The sequence below is a fragment of the Phycodurus eques genome, chromosome 8 (assembly GCF_024500275.1).
Source record: "Phycodurus eques isolate BA_2022a chromosome 8, UOR_Pequ_1.1, whole genome shotgun sequence".
Lineage (NCBI taxonomy): Eukaryota > Metazoa > Chordata > Actinopteri > Syngnathiformes > Syngnathidae > Phycodurus > Phycodurus eques.
In genome coordinates, this window is record NC_084532.1 from 12,768,180 (window position 1) to 12,791,340 (window position 23,161).

Genomic DNA, 23,161 nt, shown 5'->3' on the forward strand with positions numbered 1-23,161 from the left:
TATTTTGTTTTTCAACAACCTAGAAAACTGTCCAACCACAGCGCTTGGTTGTAACCGAATATTTTAACAACAAAATTACAGCAACCCTCCGCCCCCATTGCCTCAAAGATGGTTTGCTCAACCCAATCCCTACCACCTCTCCCTGACTGGGTTCTCAGTGCGCAGAGCAATACGCTGTCTTCCGGTGATATGGTGTAAAAACCCGGCTTAAACCAGGATGTGTGGCACATCTTTTAACTTCAGCCACTAAGTACCAACACACTGTTATCATTACATGTCCTCATTTTTTTCTGTATTTAATCATAGGTCACAATATATGTTGTTAGGTAGGAGTTAGGTGATGTTTTTTTTTTTCTAGCTATAGGAAACCACTCAGGTGGTCAGACAGTTCCACTGCCCTCTGTTTGAATTGGATTAAGAGAAGTTAGTTCTTGTGTCATGTATGTCTGATAATATTAAAGTCAAGGTTCTACTGTATAGTTTATTGACTGGCAAAGGGGTTTCATTTTTGGCGGTGCTGAAGCCCCCCTAAAATGAATCCCTGAATAGTCCCTAGTTATGAGTCATGTTGCAGTTTTCATCCATGGTCCCCAGTCTTTAATATACACAAAAGTATACATGTATGTGATTTTGTAACGAGAGCATTGTGAGTACGGTAAGGTTTACATTAGTAAATCAAGGCACACTAATTGGATACTGTATTGTACGCATGTACATATCTGTGTGGGTGTATTTTGTTGAGCTAGCCTGTATGTTTTACCTGTCCTCCGAGGTGTTTCATTAGCGGCTGTAATTCACTGAAGAGGTCATAGCCTTGGTGGAAAAAGGTCAGGTGGGCATACATAAAGGACAGCATCTGTGGTGAGGACAGTCATTAATATCCAGATCAAAAATCTCTCTACATTGTGAAACAGTTAAGGATACTGTACTTACAGATTTTAGGATTTCCGATCTTCTCTTGGACTGTAGCACATTAATCTGTAAAAATAAATACAATATTGAGCCATTTGGGTGACTGCGAATATGATGTATGTAGGCCACAAGGAAAATATTAACACGACCAAAAGTTCCAATTCACAGACACCAGGGGGAGCTCTGTATGACTGCAGATGATACTAGTGACACAAGCAGCTTCTAAATTCTTGCCTCTAGCCTTGTCTCGCTTTCTCGGTATATCTGCTTTCCTCTATGTGCACCAGCCCGACTTATTCTTCCCTCAAGATCTAATTATTAATGTCTTGTTAATTGGGCATGCAAAGTCACTTCAGGATAATGCTGCAGAGTAAAGAAGAGATGTGCAATTATAATTTCATGGCTTAATCTTGCAAGTCTTTTGCAAATTCCTCTTGAGCCCAATATAAGAATTGCAAGTGGATGGCAACTTAAGATTTTAACATCTTTGATTAATTCATTATTGCACCAAACTTCCAACTGCCCTGGGCACTTTCTGGTACATGTCTAATAGATCAAAGAAATGAAATGATTTATTCTTCTAGTATTTCACTCATTTTTGCTTGAGTGGCATCTCCAAAAGAAACCTCCATCCATCCATCCATTTTCTGGACCGCCGAGGCGGGGTACACCCTGAACTGGTAGCCAGCCAATCGAAGGGCACATATAAACAAACAACCATTCGCACTCACATTCAAAAGAATCCTATTTTTTGTAAATAATACACCTCAGAAGTCAAACAAAACATGGAGTTCATACCATCAGCATGGGTGACATCTGAAACTCTTGTGAGTCCTCAGCTCAGTGAGCAACTTAAGGATTAAATTCATGTGTTTGTAAGTTTTTAATTATCGGTAATCATTTAATTTAATGATACGGAGCCCGTAAAGGTACATGGGGAGGGGGGGAGAAGAAACTTGTTTCTCATTCGAACGAGAAACTTTCTCGTTACAATGAGAAACCTTCTCATTTGAATGAGAAACGTCTACCTGTGAGTGCTAGCTTATTTACCTTCCTGCATTAGGGTAGCCGTACAGTAGCATTTTTACAACTTGCTTCCAGCGCATGTAAGATGAGAGAATAGCAACAGAAGAGAACTTGCTCTTTCCTCAAAACAAGGAATATACCTGATAGTGTCACCGACCAACTAAAAGATCATAAGGTGAGTATAAATGTAAACTTTCATCACACGAATATAGCAGTATAGGGTATAGAATAGCTGAGCCATATTTGCGAGTGTGTGTGTGTATAAATAAGATACCACTCACAGATAGACAGACAGGTAGACGTTTCTCATTGTAACGAGAAACTCTCTCATTGTAATGAGAACATTTCTCATTAGAATGAGAAAGTTTCTCGTTCGGATGATAAACTGTTTTTTGTTTTTTTTTCCCCCCCATGTAGAATGCTATATTTCAGGTTTATAAAATGTACCTTCATGTTAGTGGAGATTTGTATATTAATCCAGTAAAGACATATTATGATGTATTTGAGCCCAACACTACCATAGTTAATATAACAGTAGTAAATGATTAAAGCTGTTCACTTCATGAAGGGATGTCATGATGCAGAATTATATCGCACAACACAGTAGTATCATAAATGCACCAGGCTTACACGTTCTCTCAACTAAGTTCCTCTGCCTCTTTCATCTTGTATGTCACTTTACATTATCGCAGGAAAGCTAAATTCCAAGTCTTAACTGTTTCCTACAAGACCCATAAGTGGGAGGTTTTTTTTCTGCTGTGCCAGCAGCTTGCCACAAAGATTTCCAATATGCAGACCAAAAGGCAGGAACAACTAGGGCTAAGCTTTGTTTTCTGAGAGAACTAAACTTGTCCAATGAACCACAGGAACACACTACCAAACCTATTTTCCACATCTGCATTTTTTGCTTCTGAGGCTTTTTAGGTTGGCCATACACACACAATAGTTTTAATCCAAATGTGGCTGTGAGGCTTTTTGGATTTCTACTTGTTCTATTGCTCATTTCCTCTTGTCTTTGTTCTTCCTCTTTTACATACTCTTATTTAAATAATTTGTTTTGCACTATATATCCATCTCCACTATACAAGTACATCTGAAATAGGATTCCTCCAGTTTAGCTTTGTCCTCTACCATCTGGTAGTGTGTTACTTTGTATTTATTCGGATCAAACACGTCTGAGTTTGATTCTTCCTTGTACCACATCAGCATGTTTAACCCTGACACAGCAAATTAGGCTTTCAGTTCAAATCTGTGACTGCTAGTGCAGCATTTTAGAACGCCTGGTTGATGAAAGATGCATGCTACTCCTATTTTTTTTCCTATTTAAAAACTAACCTCCTCAGTAAAGAAACTTGCATTATTGAGCTTCAGAAAAAAAATTATTATTCCATTAACCAAAATGGTGTAATAACTTGATTATTCAATTAACTAAAAGAACAACACCGGCCAATTTAAGTAACAAGTACATTTTAATGATTTTAGACAATATGCTGACATATTACTTTCAACGGAAAATAACGACTGGCGAAATTATAATAAAAGACAGAAGAAAACCTGGCCATCTCCTAACATATCATTGATTTCCTGTCACTGAATATTACAATGTGCATTGATATGCCATCCTACCTGCAAAACGTAGTCGAGGACGATGTGTCGGAAGCACTTGCGTGTGGCAGTAAGGATGTTGGTAGCCTCTTCCACTTCATGCTGCTTGTTGCGGGGAGCCTGGGCATTCTTGATCAGTGCTGCATCCTTTTCTTCACTCACCTTGTCAAATTGCTTCTTGGCTTCTTTAAACTTACGTAGGTCACTGGCAATTGGATAGGTGAACAGACAGGTAGCGTTTTAGATGTTTTTTTACGGTGTCTGTAAAGACTATGGTCGGTGAAAGTGAAACTTGAAAAGAAGCCAAGTTATCATAATTTTAGATCCAACACAGCAGGGTGAATGATAAATATATTTAAATAAATAAGTCCATACAGATCCCAAGTCTTTCATTATGATAACGAAGCTGTGTTTCTGCAAGTGTCTGCAGTGTACACACATTAAATATTCTTGTGTGTCACATTTCTTCTCTCGTGTCTTTGGGTTTAGAGAGATTAAGTCATATTTGAATGCTGTAATGCAGTGGGTGATTATAAAGGAACACACTTCCCCGCTTTATCTGACAAGCATTGTGACTACCGATGTGGGTGTTAAGCCTGAGTGAGTCAGGGGCAAAAAATACTCATTCCTAAAAATCTAATTAACCAGGGTTAAGATTCCACTGCTTCTTCAAAGAACAGCCCACCTGGAGTGCTATATTTGGAAATAAGTCTCCATGAAAAACAAATAATTTTTCATCCTCAAACCATTCTTAAAGTATACCTGCTCTCTTCCTCCTTATATAATTTATCTGACTTGGCTTCAGAATGGAAGGCAAATTATAGTCATTTCTTATATCCATTAGGGCTGCACAATATATCGTTTGAGTATCCTCATCGCAATGTATGTGTGTGCAATAGTCACATAACGGTCCTGTGCAATGTTGGGTGTATTGATATGCAGTCAATCAACTGTAATATTAATAAGCAACCAGCAGAGGGACCTGGTTAGACTCGCTAATAAGACTAGCACCGATGTTACGGTAATTATAACCCATCAAACAACACCCACAGAGCAGCCCAGAGTGTTAATATACGTATTTTGTTCTTAATATTAACTATTAATGAGGACAACGTTCCAGTATGTGCATCGGTTTTGCTAAGGACCCCCGAAAATGGCACCTACAAAGAGACACGCTTACGAAGCACAGTTTAAACTGCCAGCTATTAGTTATGCGGATGAACATGGGAATCGAGCAGCCGCAGCCGCGAGATAATTCAAGATCAATGAATCCATGGTTCGCAAGTGGAGGACGCAGGAAAATGAGCTTCGCCAAGTCAAGAAGACGAAGCTGAGTTTCCACGGAAAAAAAAGAAAAACAAAACGCGGAAACAAGGCGAGGTGGCCCAAGTTGGAATACCAACGCGAGGAAGCAGGAAAACGAGCTTCGCCAAGTCAAGAAGACAAAGCTGAGTTTCTGCGGGAAGAAAAGAAAAACTAAACGCAGAAACAAGGCGAGGTGGCAGGAAAACGAGCTTCGCCAAGTCAAGAAGAGAAGCGTCTCTATAGTCACCATTCGACTGAGTGCAATAACTCGGAGCTTTCCATCATTCCGGGAGGCTTGACAAACCGCTGGACATCAGTGTAAACAGGGCATTCAAAGTGAAGTTGTGAGGGGCATGGGAGCCATCGATGACAGATGGCGAACACAGCTTTACAAAGACTAGGAGGCAGCGCAGGGCGAGTTACACCACAATTTGTGAATGGATTGTGGACGCTTGGGCTAACGTGTCTGCTTGCACAGTTGTTCAAGCTTTCGTAAAAGCCGGCATCATTTCTGAGGAGCCGCACGGCAACGAGACTGACTCAGACCATGACGAGAGGGAACCTGGCGTGTTTGATGGAGAACTTGCCCAGCTGTTCATTTTGGATACAGAACATGAGGACTTTGATGGATTTGTGGAGGAGGATTGATCAAAAAATAACGTGAGAACATAAATACTTCAATAAAGTACAACCGAACTCAGTTTTGCTCCCGCTGGCTTTTTAAAAACATTGTTTTAGCGTACATGCATGCTAACGTATGTCTTAAGCTAGCATATGTTTTACCATGCTTGCACCCAATAATACGGTGCACCTTATGTATGTGTTAAATACAGACCTTATGTATGTGTTAAATACAGAAATAGACCCCATAACTGAGACTGCGGCTTTTAATACTTTATGCCTTATGGTCGTGAAAATACGGTAGTAATGCATATGTGAAAACATAGGTGTGAAATAAAAGTGATTAAAAACAAATAGTGTTAGGAATGTGCTAATGACTCTACAGTATACTGTAACTGGGCATGAAAAGAAAGTATTTTAACATGTCTGCTGTACTATTGCTCAATGCTACAGTGCATTTAAATACAGGTGGACTTCATACAAAATGACTCTCTATGCTTTAGTGCTCTACTGAGCATAGTTTTTCTAGAGAGGGAAAAAGAAATGTGTGCTCGATTTCACGTTACGTGTAAGTTATCCTGTAAAAGTGCAATATATATCGCAGGTTTAAGGGAAAATGTAATTTTTTTCCAATATCATGCAGCCCTAATATTCATTATTCTTTTCATACTCACTCTTTAACAAATGTTTGAAGCTGGGTCTTGATTGATCTCTGGGCCTGATCAAATAATATCTGTACAGTAAAAGATTATTTCATTTAGATGAACAACTGTTGTATGAAACAAGAGAAACAGTTCTCCAAGAGAGTAACAAGAGAGTAAAAAAAAAAAGGATTATAACTGCATTTATTTGCAAGGTATAAAATGGCAAGTCAACTGCACTTACTGTATGTTTGATTGGATTTGTGTTCATTGTGACAGAGCATGTATATTTTTGTCATTCAGTTATAGCTTAACCACTACTATGCAAAGATTTCTCATGTGAGCATTTCACTCTGATCATTGATTCTATGCAATTTGGTAAGCAGAGCAGACAATATGAGCAGTGTGGCTAGGAGAGGCTACCACTGTCAAACAGAGCACTGTTTGAGATCATGTGCTTAAAGATCGCTGAGTGGCAACAACCACTCATGAGAATCAGCTGACGTGACCAGCACTCATTCTCATGCTCAAATATAGATAGTTGATGAATTTAAAAGAATCTTAAAGAATTAGGATACCTTTGTGAAAATATACTGTAGTGTTGAATAATTGGAAATTACCCATTTCTAAAATGTACTTAACTCTTAAATGCCCATAGCTACTTGGGCAGCAGAACAATTGTTGATGTTCAGATGCCGCTTCAGACTGTCATACCAGATGGGTTTTGTCATCAGCCAGCTGTCAACAGGGAATTCAAACACTGAAAACACATCCTGTTTCACATGGATGAGCATACCGTGTGATAGTTGATCATCTCCTGAAGGCTTTCTGCAAACTTTGAGAGACTAGACTGTGGAGATAAAAGGACAAATATCAGTTTTAAAAAAACAATGCAAGAGTAAGTAGAAAGCAAAATTACATCGACAATCATAAGACAATGATATGCTCAATCAAATGCAAACTACACCATCATAATATGACATGATTAACACTGTGTGTTAAAAAGAAACAACAAATGCTCACTCAGGGAAATACAACAAGGTTATGTCATGTTTTTGGCTCAAGCAAGCTTAAAGAAAACATACTAAGAAATGTTAGATGAAATTCTTTCAAATACAGCTTCATTTTAAAAACACAAAAGAGATATGAGTCAGATTTGTATTTACCTCAATGACCTCATCTTTGGTAGACTGCAGGGCAAGCTCCCGGATCCCGTTGACAAACTGTTTGTTGGCAGCATTGTAAGCTTTCCCAGCATCTATCATCCCGATGCACAACTTCACCAGCTAAAGAAAGATAAGAAAGAATGTCAAGAAAAAGTGGTATAATTTAGGAATTTCATTAGGAGGTGTCAAGTATGAGTCTAAAACATTGTTAGTTTCTTGGTATAAAAAAGGCACTTATTCCACTTATGGGTCACTGGGGGGACAAAGAAAAATTCAGGTTACGTAAACATAAACAGACTTTGGGGATAATCCATCCTCTCCCACAGAGGTGTACTGCATGTGCCAAAATGCAGCCAGCCAACAGAGAGAAAATAAAAAAAGAAAAAAAAAGAAACCAACTGTCAAGGTCTGAAAGAAACATCAATTCATCAATTTTCTGTACCAATTAACAAAACACACACAAAAAAAAAGTATTTTTCTGGATTCCTAAGCGGTTCAGAAAATGGATGGATCAAATTCTTGTTATATAAATTCATGCCATTTTCTTCCCCTTTGTTGGGTCCTTCCATCAATTTTGTACTGGTTATCCTGTGCAGGGTCAAGGGGAAGCTGGAGCCTGTCCAAGCTAACTTCGGGTGAGAGGTGGGGTACACACTGGACTCATCGCTAGTCAATCAGAGGGCACAGAGAGCCTGACAATCACACAAGCACGGGAAGCACATGCAAACTCCACATCCCCAGCTGCTCATTTACTAGTCACTGGAACATGTGGTTCTGGCCTGGTTAAAGCCGTTGATGAGAACTGTTCAAATTATGAAGAACTCTGCGAGGTTTGAATACATTGGCAAGTATATACACACGATATTGCCAAAAGTATTCGCTCACCTGCCTTGACTCAGATATTAATTTAAGTGACATCGCATTCTTAATCCATAGGGTTTAATATGACATCGATCCACCCTCTGCAATTATAACATCTTAAACTCTTATGAAAAGGCTTTCTACAAGGTTTAGGACTGTTTATTGGAATTTATGAAATTTTTTTCCAGAAGCGCATTTGTGAGGTTACACACTGATGTTGGACGAGAAGGCCTGGCTCCAAGTCTCCACTCTAATTAATCTGAAAGTTCTATAGGGTTGAGGTCAGGATTGTGCAAGAAACAGATGAGAATTTATGGATGAACTTGACTGGCCTGCACAGAGTCCTGCCCTCAACCCAATAAAACACCTTTGGGTTGATTTCAAGTGGACAGTGAGCGAGGCCTTTTCGACCAACATCAGTGTGTGACCTCACAAATATGCTTGTTGAAAAATGGGCAAATATTCCCATAAACTCACTCCGAAACCTTGTTGAAAGTCTTCCCACAGGAGCTGAAGCTGTTATAGCTGCAAAGGGTAGACCAACATCATATTAAGCCATATGGATTTAAAATGGGATATCACTTAAATCATGTGAATCAAGGCAGGTGAGTGAATACTTTTGACAATATAGCTAGTGTATATACAATAGTTGGGGACACACAAAGACAGACATAATGAATGCAACTGCATCAACACATACACAGCTAGACTGACTGATGAGTTGCATCAATATGGAAAAGGGGTTAAGAATACACAGAATAGTAGTCACCAGGATGAAAATTTAAGTCTGAGGAGAGTTCACTAACAATCACAGGAATGTAGTCCTTTCATATTGTCTCGTTAAGTACGTTATGTGTATGTGTAGTTGTTTAAAGTCTCCACCCATCAACACACACACAACTGCTAACAGACTCTCCCACTCGCCAGTAGATCCTTCCTCTTTATAGCAAGAAAGGAAGTGAAGGCTGGAGTCACAGAGGTGGGGTTTTGAGGAGGAAGGTGATTAAACTGTTAAGTCCAGGAACAATGAACATAGTTTGTGCCCAAGGTCTTTCCCTCAGTAAGTAAACATAGGCTCTGCTGCTTGGACAACATATTTTAAATTGGTTTGCTATACAGATGCGGTGATGATGCAGAACTAATTTATATCAAGTATTGGAGCCACACTGAAAAGGAAAACAAAAAAAAGTACAATTCCAAGGGGGAAAAGGCGTTATTACAAAAATCTAAATGCAACAGTTTAAGAAGAAAAGCTGCAGAATGTCTCGAGATATCTGACATTTACTAATCGGATAATATCATTTTATTAGGGATATACACAAATCAGTGCTGACTCTAATAGTGATTCGAGTGGACATGGAAAGCCATCAGCAAATCCGAATTTTCGGACTAAAATCGGAACGAATCTTAGGGAGGCGTCCAGGAGGCATCCGAATCAGATGCCCAAGCCACCTCATCTGGCTCCTTTCGATGTGGAGGAGCAGCGGCTCGACTCTGAGATCCTCCCAGATGACCGAACATCTCACCCTATCTCTAAGGGACAGCCCGGACACCCTGCAGAGGAAACTCATTTCGGCCGCTTGTATCCGGGATATTCTTCTTTTGGTCACAACCTACAGCTCGTGACCATAGGTGAGGGTAGGAACGTAGATCGACCGGTAAATCGAGAGCTTCGCCTTCCGGCTTAGCTCCTTCTTTACCACAACGGATCGATACAAAGTCCGCATCACTGCAGACGCTGCACCGATCGATCACCCGTTCCATTCTTCCCTCACTCGTGAACAAGACCCCAAGATACTTGAACTCCTCCACTTGGGGCACGATCTCAATCGCGACCCGGAGAGGACACGCCACCCTTTTCCGACTGAGGACCATGGTCTCAGATTTGGAGGTGCTGATTCTCATCCCAGTCTCTTCACACTCAGCTGCGAACTGCTCCAGTGAGAGTTGGAGGTCACGGCTTGATGAAGCCAACAGAACCACATCACCTGCAAAAAGCAGAGATGCAATACTGAGGCCACCAAACCGGACCCCCTCTACGCCTCGGCTACGCCTAGGAATTCTGTCCATAAAAGAATTGGTGACAAAGGGCAGCCTTGGCGGAGTCCAACCCTCACCGGAAACGAGTCTGACTTACTGCCGGATATGCGGACCAAACTCTGACTCCGGTCGTACAGGGACCGAACAGTCCGTATCATGGGGTTCGGTACCCCATACTCCCGAAGCACCCCCCCACAGGTCACCCCGAGGGAGACGGTCGAACGCCTTCTCCAAGTCCACAAAACACATGTAGACCGGTTGGGCGAACTCCCATGCACCCTCGAGGACCCTGCCAAGAGTGTAGAGCTGGTCCACTGTACCACGGCCAGGACGAAAACCACACTGCTCTTCCTGAATCTGAGATTCAACTTACCGACGGACCCTCCTCTCCAGCACCCCTGAATAGACCTTACCAGGGAGGCTGAGGAGTGTGACCCTCCTTGAGCAGTCACCTTATCGTAGTGGAGGGGTTTGTGTGTCCCAATAATCCTAGGAGCTAAGTTGTCTGGGGCTTCATGCCCCTGGTAGGGTCACCCATGGCAAAGAGGTCCTAGGTGAGGGACCAGACAAACCACGGCTCAAAGACCTCTTATGACGAAGACAAAAAATGGACTCAGGTTTCCCTTGCCCGGATGCGGGTCACCGGGGCCCCCCTCTGGAGCCAGGCCTGGAGGTGGGGCTCGAAGGAGAGCGCCTGGTGGCCGGGCCTGCATCCATGGGGCCCGGCCTGGCACAGCCCGAAAGGGTAACATGGGTCCCCCTTCCCATGGGCTCACCACATGTGGGAGGGGTCGGGTGCAGTGCGAGTTGGGCGGTGGCCGAAGGCAGGGACCTTGGCGATCCGATCCCCGGGTACAGAAGCTGGTTCTAGGGACGTGGAATGCCACCTCTCTGGCAGGGAAGGAGCCCGAGCTGGTGTGTGAGGTCAAGAAGTTCCGACTAGATATAGTCTGACTCGCATCCACGCACAGCTTGGGCTCTGGTACCTGTCCTCTCGAGAGGGGTTGGACTCTCTTCCACTCTGGAGTTGCCCACGGTGAGAGGCACCGAGCAGGTGTGGGTATACTTATTGCTCCCCGGCTCTGCGCCTGTACGTTGGGGTTCACCCCGGTGGACGAGAGGGTAGCCTCCCTCCGCCTTCGGGTGGGGGGACGGGTCCTGACTGAAGCAGCAGTTCAGAGTACCCACCCTTTTTGGAGTCCTTGGAGGGGGTGCTGGAGAGCGCTCCCACTGGGGACTCCATCGTTCTGCTGAGGGTCTTCAATGCTCAAATGGGCAATGAGAGTGAGACCTGGAAGGGCGTGATTTGGGAGGAACAGCCCCCCCGATCAGAACCCGAGCGGTGTTCATGCCAGGCAAGAGAGCTAGAGGAAGACCAAAGAGAAGGTTGATGGATGTCGTGAGGGAAGACATGAGCGCAGTTGGTCTTCCAGAGGAGGATGCAGGAGATAGGCTTACATGGAAAAGGATGACGCGCTGTGGCGACCCCTAAAGGGATAAGCCGAAAGGAAAAGAAGAAGATTTTGATATCTTGGATTTCACTTATTGCGGGGGTGAACTGGATTTGTAACCCCTGTGATGGAGGGGGAATTACTGCATACAGATAATCAGATAAAATGTACAGTACAACTATAAATTCACACTGGTAAGACAAAATTTGAAGGGTTTGGTTAGTTGCAAAACAACTGCTTCATCTGTTATTCATCTGATGTTGGGAAATTACAATGTTTAGTGGAAAAGTGGTTTTCTTGAAACGCAAGCGTGTGTCATTTTAGGGTTGATACATCAGTGTTTCACTGAGCTGCTGTGACAAGAAATGGAATCAAATTCCAATATCACATTTACATGATAGCCTCTGAAGATGCAATTTAACACAACAGAACAAATGCACAATTGAGCAATGTTTTTCTTGTGTGGTACTCACTTTGTCAAGCTTGGATTCCAGTTCACATACGTCCCCCTCCACTTCCTCTATGGTAGCTCTGCAGAGGAAAATTACAACATTTGAAAAGAAATGTTATCTTAATTCTGTTAACTTACTAGTCATCTGTGATACACCGATGCTTAATAGAAATGTTAAAAAAAATAGTCAAAATTATGAAAGAAACTACACAACTAGTTTTACTGTTTTTGTTGTTGACTTTTCTATCATTTTGTCTTTAGATCAGGTTAATATAAATTGTTTGTACTACTGAAGGTACAGTATAGTACAGTATAAGAAATGCATGAGGTCAGCAACGGTCCTCTCAATGACATAAAAAGAGAGAGTGATTCAATAAATGGGGCAGATTAGAGCAGATGGATTAAGAGCAACACCCTTCTACAAAAGCGGAACATTTGCCAAATTCTCTCCAGCTGTTTGTTCCTTTCAAATGGAGCCACGGTTGCCACCAACATCATCTAGCATCATGTCACAGCACAAGAAGCTGCCTCAGCTTCTGCTCTGCTTTTAGCAAGAGACGCTTAGATGAAGGAATCAAGTGGAAAAATGTGCAAGAGTCAGAGAAAACGTAATACAGAAAGTACAAAACACAGCAACCTACCGCATTGAAAATACTCAATTTCCTGATGCAACCAATCAAATCCACTTAGTAGAAAGTGACTTCTTATTTACTGCTTAGAGTTACCTTCAACAAAAATACTCAGTCCTAATGCAGGTGACACACAATGTGAACAGTGAGAAAAAAACATGCTGTGGTCATTGTGCGACCAAGGACAACATGACTATTACCTCAAAGCTTGTGAATGTACTGAAACCAACGCAATGTAGGCAAAACAGCTATCAAGTGTATTTATATTTATTGTTAAAAACATGCACTGGCAGCAAGTGAAGCTGTAGACATTCCAAACATAGCCCTTGCACCTGTGCAAATGTGTAAATCAATTAATTTGCTAACTATGTTTAGATACTACTTGCGATATACAGAAGTTAAAATCAACCAATCCATAGAACAATTCTGCTGTTTTCTTTGTGAGATATAGGTAACTAACATACTAGATTGAAAAAACATTGAAGTAGACAACAAGGACAAAGACATTTTATTTATTTTTTGAGAAGTAACTTTCTCGACTAGATATGGGCATTTGACTACATTTCCTCCATTTCCATTTTATGCTGATCGGCTTTAATGTCATAATTCGTCGATCCGATCATTTACATTTTGACATTTACTCCACGTCGCCGTCATATACAGTATATTTGAATCCAAAAGCTAATTTATTTTTAGCCTTGTCGCGTGTCTTTTGACGTCATTTATGATCACTGGGCTTTGTCAAATCAAATGCGACCGGATACACTCGTTACCATAGCCACAACGACAACAACATTGGATTGCATATGTATTATGTTAGTCAAAAAAGAACAAAATGGGGGGAAACGTGTGGTGATGCTGGTGGTCACCAGTGCTCGGGAGAAGACGTTCATTCAAGGATTGCTTGAGGTATGTTCACGTACTTTAATAAGATACAGCTCACAAGCAGCCAACAAAACGTTATGTAGCCTAGCAAGCTTGTGCTAGCACTAATGGTTGTACGTAAACATGCCAGAGTGCTGTGGAATCATGCTCTAAAGTTTTGGTGTGTGTTAAGTAATTTAATTACAATTAAGTAATTTAATTACAGTAAGATAGCACTCATTATTTCTGTCATGTAATGCTGGTTTGACCTGACTGATTAGAATACGACCTGAATAGACAATACTTTTGAAGATACTCAGTATACAGTACACAAATCTATACAGTAAATGAACAAGTCATTTAAATCATGTAATAAAATATATATCAAATATTTACCAACTTTAAAAAGGGACTAGGAGGATTATTTTCTTTACATAGTGTTAGATATATTGTAGAAGTTATCATTTATTTGCTTAGCTTGCATTAGTATTATGGACAATGTTTAGAAAGAAAGATGTCTCGCCTTCAAGAAGATGACTCAGCAGGAATCATCTGAGAGAAGGACGTGGCCGGGACGTGGCAGGTGCCATGTTTTCACCTTGAAACCCTACCCTTAGTGTGTTGTGTCTTGTAGCTTAGTACGTTATGTCTTGTAAACTTAGAAACCTCCCTATTTTCAAATAAATGCAGGAGCGACGGGAGAGATTGTTTAGAGCGTGTTGAGAGGCTGTAATCTGAACAATCTCCCATGCGCCCTCCTCATGAGTAAAATGACCAACGTCTTCATTCCTTTTGTGTTTATTCATTATAATGTTTGGTGAGATAAATCCAACACATAGACTCTCGAAAAACTTGTGCAAACATGCTTATCTCATCTTTTCAAAGTGGCATCAATAAGTTTGCATCTGTGGAGAGCCCACATGCTGCTGTGACGAAGGCGGGGTGATGCAGGTATTTTGCTTCACGCGCATAGCACTTTTGGCAAATCATCTGACATCTGGCTCGAGCAAAGCTAAAAAAAGGTAATGGAAACTGCACAAGGCACACAAGCAATGACTTTGTTCTAATTTTATCAGAATTAACTAAATTAGACTGCGATATGATATGTGGGGCTACTTTTGCATTTCAGAAATGTCATAGATGTCAAAATCCCGACAGCAGTTTAGTGTCTGTAACTATACAGTATACTGTCTTCTGTGTACTAGACTCTGCCTTTTCTGTATATGACAAAACAAATATGAGAAACAAGACGTGATTGAAAGCTGGGTAGTGAGGTTGAAGCTATGGCTTAGATAAAGACTGAGGTGTGGTTTGATGGAGTCTACAGCCCATCGAAAGGAAAAAAAAGCCAGCTTTGTAAACCACATTAGCAAGGAAAAGGCCAATTCAGCACTCGAGGAATGTTTAGCTCCCTGTTCTCACTGAAGTGATATTTCGCCACAGTAAGGATGGTCTCTCTTAAAACTGAGATGTTCACGCAATTAAAAAAATATTAAAAATTCTTAAAATTGGTGCAACTGTGTCTCGTTCTGCCTGACAGGTTCAATGCAGCATGGTTTCACAGTTTCAAACGGTACTATTTTGAAGTCACCCCAAAATAAGGCAGGTAGAAAGAGACAAAAATAGTTTTGCAAATATAATATGGATTGCGACAAAGAAAGGAATTTACACTGTCTGTGTTGTTTACTCATAGATAACATTTATCTTTGCTGAGTGTTACACACTTGGACAAAATTATTGGTACCTCTCTGTTAATGAGAGAAACCCACAAGGATCACAGAATTAACCACTGAAAATCAGAGTGCTTTTGAATTGTAGTTCAACAGAATTATTTTAAAAAACAAACTCATTAAACAGGCCTGAACAAAAATGATGGGACCCCGAAAAAAGATTGAAAATAATTTGACCATAGGGACATGATTAAACAAGGTATGTCCTCTAATTAGCCTCACAGGTGTCGTCAAACTTATAATCAATCAATTGGCCTACTTAAAGGGCACAAGTAATCACTGTAGCCACAAAGTTGGGACCATGGAATTGTTCAAAATATTGGCTCCTTCGTTCCAGTGAAAGCACAGAGTCCTGACTCCAACCTGATAGAACATCTTTGGGATGTATTAGAGTGCAGACTGAGAGCCAGGCCTTCTCGCCCAACATCACTGTGTGACCTCACAAACGCATTTCTGTAAGAATGGTAACAATTTCCCATCACACACACTCCTGAACCTTATGAAAAGCCTTTTCAGAAGAGTTGAAGCTGTTATAGATGTAAAAGGTGAACCAATGTCATATTAAACCCTATTGAAAATGAAGGAGACGTCACTTCAGATCTTATGTAAGTCACGGCAAATGAGCGAATACTTTCGGCAATATAGTGTATAACGTGACGTATGAGTGAGCTAAATGGTAGTTAGCGTGTGTTTTGTTTTACCTAAAATGGTAATTGCTAGTGCGCTAATGCTAATCATGAATGCTAACCGTTTAGCAAAGGCTGATTTTGTTGTCTCAAATTCTGATCAGTGTTTATACCATACACTCACAGGGCTCAAGACTGTGACTGTTTTTTTCAGCTTGTGCGATAAAAAAACATTCAGTCGTATTTGTGTGAGATCATGTTTTATGGGTACAAAGTTGTAATTTTTCTACTGCGATCTCACCCTCCTGCATGAGAGAGAGCCTGTGAGAGAGAGCCAGTGAGAGAGAGCAAATGCGAGAGAGCGAGAGAGAGCTGTGACGCCGTCTCGATCATTGTTTGGAATTCCATTTGAGTTATAAGCGACCTGCGGGCTGCAACATAGTAATTGACTGCTTCTTCCAGACGGGACACTCTATTATCAACAGCACCGTCACATACATGTGCACCACATATGCGTGTCACAGACCGGGTAGTACGCCATTGTGTCTGGCCAGCGGGCACCATGTAGCTATTGACGCTGGCCCGCTACTTATTCAATTTAAATGACAAGAGTGAGCCTTCAACTCATCTGTAATACTGGTGAGCAAGCTAGCTAGCCCGCACTTCCCTTGTAGAGTCCGGTAAGCCGGTAAACTCCTCCAGCTACAAGTCACCTACAGCTTTTCTTTTCACATGCAACATTACCAATGCTGCTACATTTTTCACAGGAATAAAACCAAAAGTTGTTTCCCTGAGTGACGTCACATATGATCGTCTCAAAATTACGTATGTGTGTGTTAAAATCGTTAATTGCAGCCCTACTAATTACATTTAAATACATTTTGATTCCTACTGAAACAGGTGCCTTGGATGTTTCCTCTAAAAAAATGGTGTGTGTGTGTGGGGGGCTATACTGCTACCTACAAAGATAACCTGTTTAAATTTGTCTGTCGTTTTCATTTACATTTATTTTTAAAACTACGGGTGTAATGATTTGTTTTAGCAAAGATTTGATTCTTATCAAAATTTGTGATTCCCGATTCGATACAAGGACGTTATTGATTCATTTCGAACGATACGAACAATTCAATAGCTAGAAATCTATCCATCCATCCATTTTCTGTGTCCTGGGTCGTCCCCGGGGTCTACTCCCGGTGGGACGTGCCCGGAACACCTCACCAAGGAGGCATCCAAATCAGATGCCCTGACCACCTCATCTGGCTCCTCTCAATGTGGAGGAGCAGCAGCTCTACTCTGAGCTCCTCCCAGATGACCAAGCTTCTCAACCTCTCTCTAAGGGAGAGCCTGGACACCCTGCGGAGGAAACTTATTTCGGCTGCTTGTATCTGCGATTTTGTTCTTTTGGTCACAACCCACAGCTCGTGACCACGTAGATCAAACGGTAAAGTGAGTGCTTCACGTTTTGGCTTAGCTTCTTCGTCACCACAACGGACCGATACAAAGTCTGCATCACTGCACCGACCCGCCTGTCGATCTACCGCTCTCTTCACCAGTGTGTCCAAGACATGCGGCCACAAGTCCGATGACACGACCACAAAGTTGATCATTGAACTGCGACCGAGGGTGTCCTGGTGCCAAATGCACGTGCGGACACCCTTATGCTTGAATATGGTGTTCGTTATGGACAATCCGTGATAAGCACAGTCCAATAACAGAACAGCGCTTGGGTTCCGCCCAATCACGCACTTCGAGGTCTCACTGTCATTGCCCACGTGAGTATTGAAGTCCCCCAGCAGAACGATGGAGTCCCTAGCGGAAGCGCTCTCCGGCACCCCCTCCAAGGACTCCAAAAAGGGTGGGTACTCTGAACTGCTGTTTGGTGCATCGGCACAAACAGACAGGATCTGTCCCCCCACCCGAAGGCAGAGGGAGGCTACCCTCTCGTGCACCGGGGTGAACACCAACGTACAGGCGCCAAGCCGGGGGGCAATAAGTATACCCACACCTGCTCGGCGCCTCTCACCGTGGGCAACTACAGAGTGGAAGAGAGTCCAACCCCTCTCAAGAGGACTGGTACCAGAGCCCAAGCCGCGTGTGGAGAGGAGCCCGACTAGATCTATTCGGAACTTCTCAACCTCACACTCCAGCTCGGGCCACTTCCCTGCCAGAGAGATGACATTCGTTGTCCCTATAGCCAGCTTCTGTCGCTGGGGATCGGATCGTCAAGGTCCCTGCCTTAGGCCACCGCCCAGCTCAATTCTGACATTGGTCCATGGTTCTCCTCTTGCTCGCCCAAATTTCGTCTTGGGGGTACTCTGCTATCGTTGTTAGCGGCTCGTGTGCTACGATAAGCTAACCAGCTTGAAAGGCTTCAAATTGCCCAGCGATTTGCCGTCACACACACATCCTTAATGATAATTTATGGCGAGCCTCCTTCTCATCTGCCATCCACCACACAGATGGACGTCGTAAACTCAAACTACAAAAGATCAACAAAGCGGCGGACCCAGACCTTGTCCCCTGCCTGCCACAATGTCTGCGCGGACCAGCTCGCGCCAGACTTCACACAGATCTTCAATAGATCTCTGGAACTGTGTGAAGTACCATCCTGTTTCAAATGCTCCACCATCATCCCAGTCCCCAAGAAACCTGCAATCTCGGATCTGAATGACTACAGACCTATCGCCCTGATATCTGTGGTCATGAAATCCTTTGAATGCTTCGTGCTGGACCACCTCAAGACCGTTACAGGACCCCTGCTGGACCCCCTGCAGTTTGCCTACCGAGCAAACAGGTCTGTGGATGACGCAGTCAAGATGGGGCAGCACTTCATCCTAGAACATCTCGACAGAGCGCTTGAGGCAGTTCTACGCAGCAGTCATCGTCTCAGTCCTGTGTTCATCCATCACAGTCTGGTTTGGTGCTGCCACAAAAAAGAACAAACTCCGACTGCGACGGACAATCAGGACTGCCGGAAAAATCACCTGTACCCCCCTACCCACCCTTGAGGACTTGCACACTGCCAGAACTAAGACAAGAGCTTGTAAAATCCTCTTGGACCCTCCACATATTGGTCACCACCTCTTCCAGCTCTTTCCCTAAGGTAGGTGCTATCGATCAATGCAAACTAACTAAACTATGCCATTCCATTGCTAGAGGCTAAGTGACTCTTCATAGTGTTTTGTTTTTATGTCTTTGGACAAAAAATACTTTTTTGTCCAAATGGCTGTCTATTGTCGTACTAGACCGGCTCCAACTACAGGAGAGAAATTCCTTGTGTGTTTTTGACATACCTGGCAAATAAAGAGGATTCTGATTCAGCATGAGGGGAAATATGATACCATGTTGACCTAATGGCAAATGTGCACAATTTTGCCAATATCGCTCGTACCACGGCCACGACAACAACAATCGATAGAGTCGTGTGTACTATTAAGAACAAAATGGCGGAAAACGTGTGCTGGTGGTCGGGAGAGGACTTAATTCAAGGCTTGCTTGAGGTATGTGCACGTACTTTTAATACGATACGGCGCGCAAACAGGCAACAAAACGTAATGTAGCGAGCACTAACGGTTGTACCGGCGTTCTGTTGAATCATGCTTTAAAGTATTGTAGTTAAATTACTTCACACACACAAAAAGTAATTGAATTACACTGAGTTAGCACCCATTATTTCTGTCATGTTGTAATGTTGGTTTGACCTGACTGATTAGAATACATGACATTTCAAGATATTTTTGAAGATACGCAGAAAACAGACACATTTAAATAGACACATTCCTCCATCTTGTGATCGTTTCTTTTTAACCTCGCTGATCGGCGCCAAAAATCCTGATCGTATCAAGCTTACCCCCTTTTAGAGAGGGCATCACTTTGCGGCTTTACGGCATAAAGGACAGGTCTGTCCCTATCCCCTATTAATAGCGGGGGTTTCACTGTATACTGTGATTACTAGACTTTACACCGATTTTATCGGGTTGATCGGTATCGGCCGATATTTAGCATTTTATGCTGATTGGCTGATCGGCTTTAAGGTCATAATGCTGCTGGGGGATTCTATTTGCTCTTTAAAAGGGGTGAACATTTAGTGCGGCCTGAAGGTGTACAATGACACCGTAGGACAAACCCTGTCAATCCCCACAGTTAATTACCATTACAAAAGTCCATTAAAAAGGAAATGGCCTAGAGATTAATTAAATCAACCAAACAACCGGGCCAGCATGCTAAAAAGCACACATCTTGCCTCCCAAGAGACGCTCATCTATGAGCACTGCTTACCAGGTGCAGGTTCAGTCTCTGTGATCTGTTGACTCGACAGCTGTCGGTGACTCAGGGGAAAGCGGGAACGTTGGAACAATTCTTTCATATCACAGAAGTCAGCTCAGCTCGAAATAGGCATCACAGATATGCATGTGTTCACAACCGAACGACCGGGCCAAACCTGAGGCAGAACCACTTTCCTGAGGCATCCACCTGCTGCGTTTCATCTCTTTAAATGGAATCTTATGCCATTTTAATTAGCATTGTACAGCACTATACAGTGGAACCTCAATGTAACTGGCGACTTGCGGGGGGGGGGGGAGTTTTCCGATATACCCGAATGTCTGTTACATTGAAGCTCTTTTTTTTTTTTTTTAGGCCATATGCATACAAAAATATTGTTTTGTATTTTTTTTCATGACCTAAAACACGCAGTACAGTACAAGGTTATTGAAAATAAATAGAAAAAAAAACCTTGAACCTTTAAAGTTTCACATTTTATCCAAACTTATGACACCGGTGTGCTTGGTCACGGTGACATTGTTGACGTACAGTACTCATCATAGGAGAGACACTTTCATGATATACGAGGACTTAGTGTGCGTCCTAGTTCCAAATCTGTTGCCAAAGGCGAAGGGCTTGACAAAAAAACTGTTACTGTACCAAAAATAGCAATTTCCAGACTCCAAAGACTTGTGCTTTATATTTCTTAGAGCCATGCCGCTCTCTCTCTGCCAGCGCTCCAGGTACTATAGACAATAGATAGAACCATCATCACATGGCCGCCACATCAATGCCCCACATTCAACATGACTGCAGCGTAGGCACAGGAGGCACGTCTTTTGGAATTGGATCTAGTCATATTGTATATCTGTGACCCGGAAATAAGTCAGTCCCACTCTCTGCCTCCATTGCGCCACAGCGTCAGCAAATTAACAGCGAAAAATTCTGGAACTAACAGACTTTGTCAACAGCAGTGTAAGTGACAAATTTTACTATTTGTATAATACTAAAACAAGTTTTGGACATACTGTTTGGTCCTGACGGTCCATTTTATCCGATACACATATCGGGGTCCGTTTTATTGAGGTTCCACTGTACTTTGTGATAAATGTTGCTCACTCGACATCCACTGCAGCCTGGTCATCCCGAAAGGGGATCCCTCCATCCACGGTACCTTTTCAAAGTTTCTTCCTTTTTCCCCCCAAATGGGGTTTTGAGTTTTTCCTTGCCCGCTTGGGAAGTTTAGTTGTCGTCAATCTTTGCCAACTGTGGGCCTGTGAAGAGACTCTGTGATTAAGGGCAATACAAATAAACTTGACAAGACTATTTTATCTATGGCTACATTATGAATTATATAGTTAAGTATTGTTGTAAACCACAAAACGTGTTATTTTATACTGTACTACATTAAATTGCGGCAGCCGCCTGGCTGGTCGATCACTACAAACCAGCAATGTGTGAAAGTTTATTTACGAAGTCATCCTCGACGAAATGGACCTGAACACAGAACAAGTCTGGTTCCGAAATGCTTAGTTATTTAAAAAAAAATACAATTGAAGCTATTAATACCTCAACTCATCTGAATTTGGCAGGTGATGCAAAGCTCTACAGATGACGCAGTATATGTCACTCAGCCAGTTTTTCTATGGGTGTGTAACACCCACGAAGTAGGGAGTTATTTTAATAATTAGTAACTTTCTACATCACAAACACACAGAAATATGATTGGGTCATTTTGCAAGCCCTATGCCGTTTATCGCCTTTTGCACTGAATCCACAAAACGCGTAGATGTCAAATTAAAATCAGGTCACAGATTCATTTTGACCTATTTAATGCTTGAAAGAGTGGGAAATAGAATTGTGATGGTAGGGGACCTTTAAAGAACAGAAATCAATGTAACCCCACCCCTCCCAAAAATATAATGTATCAAATAAATTGATAAAATGCCAAGCCCTATTTGTAAAATTTAAAAATTACATGCATTCAAGTGAAAGTGGGTACTGCAGCTAGCCAATCGTGGGCTACGATTAGCAGCTCAGAGCAGTATTACGTTACTAGAAACACATTGCTAAATTTATACCTCCCTGACAGTGATAGACAGACAGTAAAAAAAAACATCTTTGTAAAGTTGGAATTCTTTCACACAGCTCTTGTATAGGATTAGTATTACTGATTGCATCTAGCCATATAGTAGCAGAAATAATTCTGTGAAAGGCGTTTTAATGATCATCGTAGCAGGACAGCGAAGCATGTACCATATATACTTTATGCATCTCGTAGATTTATCAAGTTTGACAAAAAAAAAAAAAATTCGAAGTCTTGTCTTTTCACCAGGCTGAAAGCATGGTTTATGAACATGGACAGCTCCAGGGATAAAATGATGATGAGTGCAAAAAAAAAAAAAGAAACGACCGTGCCAAATTACCACTTGAAAACAAGCCTCTTTCTTTGGGGGCTCCATATTCTCTGGCCCAAATTTGAAAGCAAACACTAAAATGGAAACAGATGTTGGGTGAATGGAACGTACTCCACTCTGCTGTTGTATGGATCATGTTTTCATCCATTCTCTCCCGCTTTATCCTCCTCTCTGACCAAACACAAGCTGTTTTGTGTGCATGTGTGTGTGCGTGTGCGTGTGTGTGTGTGTGTGTGTGTGTGTGTGCGGAATTGGAGCTAAACGTGGTATGAATGGAAAACTGGAAATAATCTGTGATTCATCCAAACGTGATAAGTCTGCAGTGGCGCGAGGATAGCCAAGTGATGACTTTACTACACGGCTTAAGGTCACCTAAGAAATAGATGTTTGTAGTTATGACTGCACAGCATTCTGGGAAATACAGTCCCCTCCAAATGTATTGGAACGGCAAGGTCAATTCCTTTGTTTTTGGGTTGTATACTGAAGACATTTGGGTTTCAGACCAACAGATGAATATGAGACAAAACTTCAGAATTCCATCTTTTATTTCATG

At 42.1% G+C, this 23,161-nt stretch overlaps 1 protein-coding gene across 5 annotated transcripts in view; it reads right to left on the reverse strand.

The window, feature by feature from the left end:
• The window catches only part of LOC133406001 (arf-GAP with coiled-coil, ANK repeat and PH domain-containing protein 2-like), a 54,380-nt gene that overhangs the window by 23,901 nt on the left and 7,318 nt on the right, over nucleotides 1-23,161 (reverse strand). For 3 of the 5 annotated variants that reach the window (XR_009769010.1, XM_061683160.1, XM_061683161.1), the window contains exons 2-8: nucleotides 12,102-12,159; nucleotides 7,277-7,396; nucleotides 6,907-6,960; nucleotides 6,144-6,202; nucleotides 3,565-3,748; nucleotides 934-978; nucleotides 761-856 (exon numbers count right to left, since the gene is read on the reverse strand). Coding sequence is in view for 4 of the 5 variants with exons in the window: in XM_061683160.1 (XP_061539144.1) it covers nucleotides 761-856; nucleotides 934-978; nucleotides 3,565-3,748; nucleotides 6,144-6,202; nucleotides 6,907-6,960; nucleotides 7,277-7,396; nucleotides 12,102-12,159 (616 nt within the window). In the remaining variant the exon portion in view is untranslated. The remainder of the gene's footprint in view (nucleotides 1-760; nucleotides 857-933; nucleotides 979-3,564; nucleotides 3,749-6,143; nucleotides 6,203-6,906; nucleotides 6,961-7,276; nucleotides 7,397-12,101; nucleotides 12,160-23,161) is intronic. The other 2 variants (XM_061683163.1, XM_061683162.1) reach the window with 1 other exon arrangement.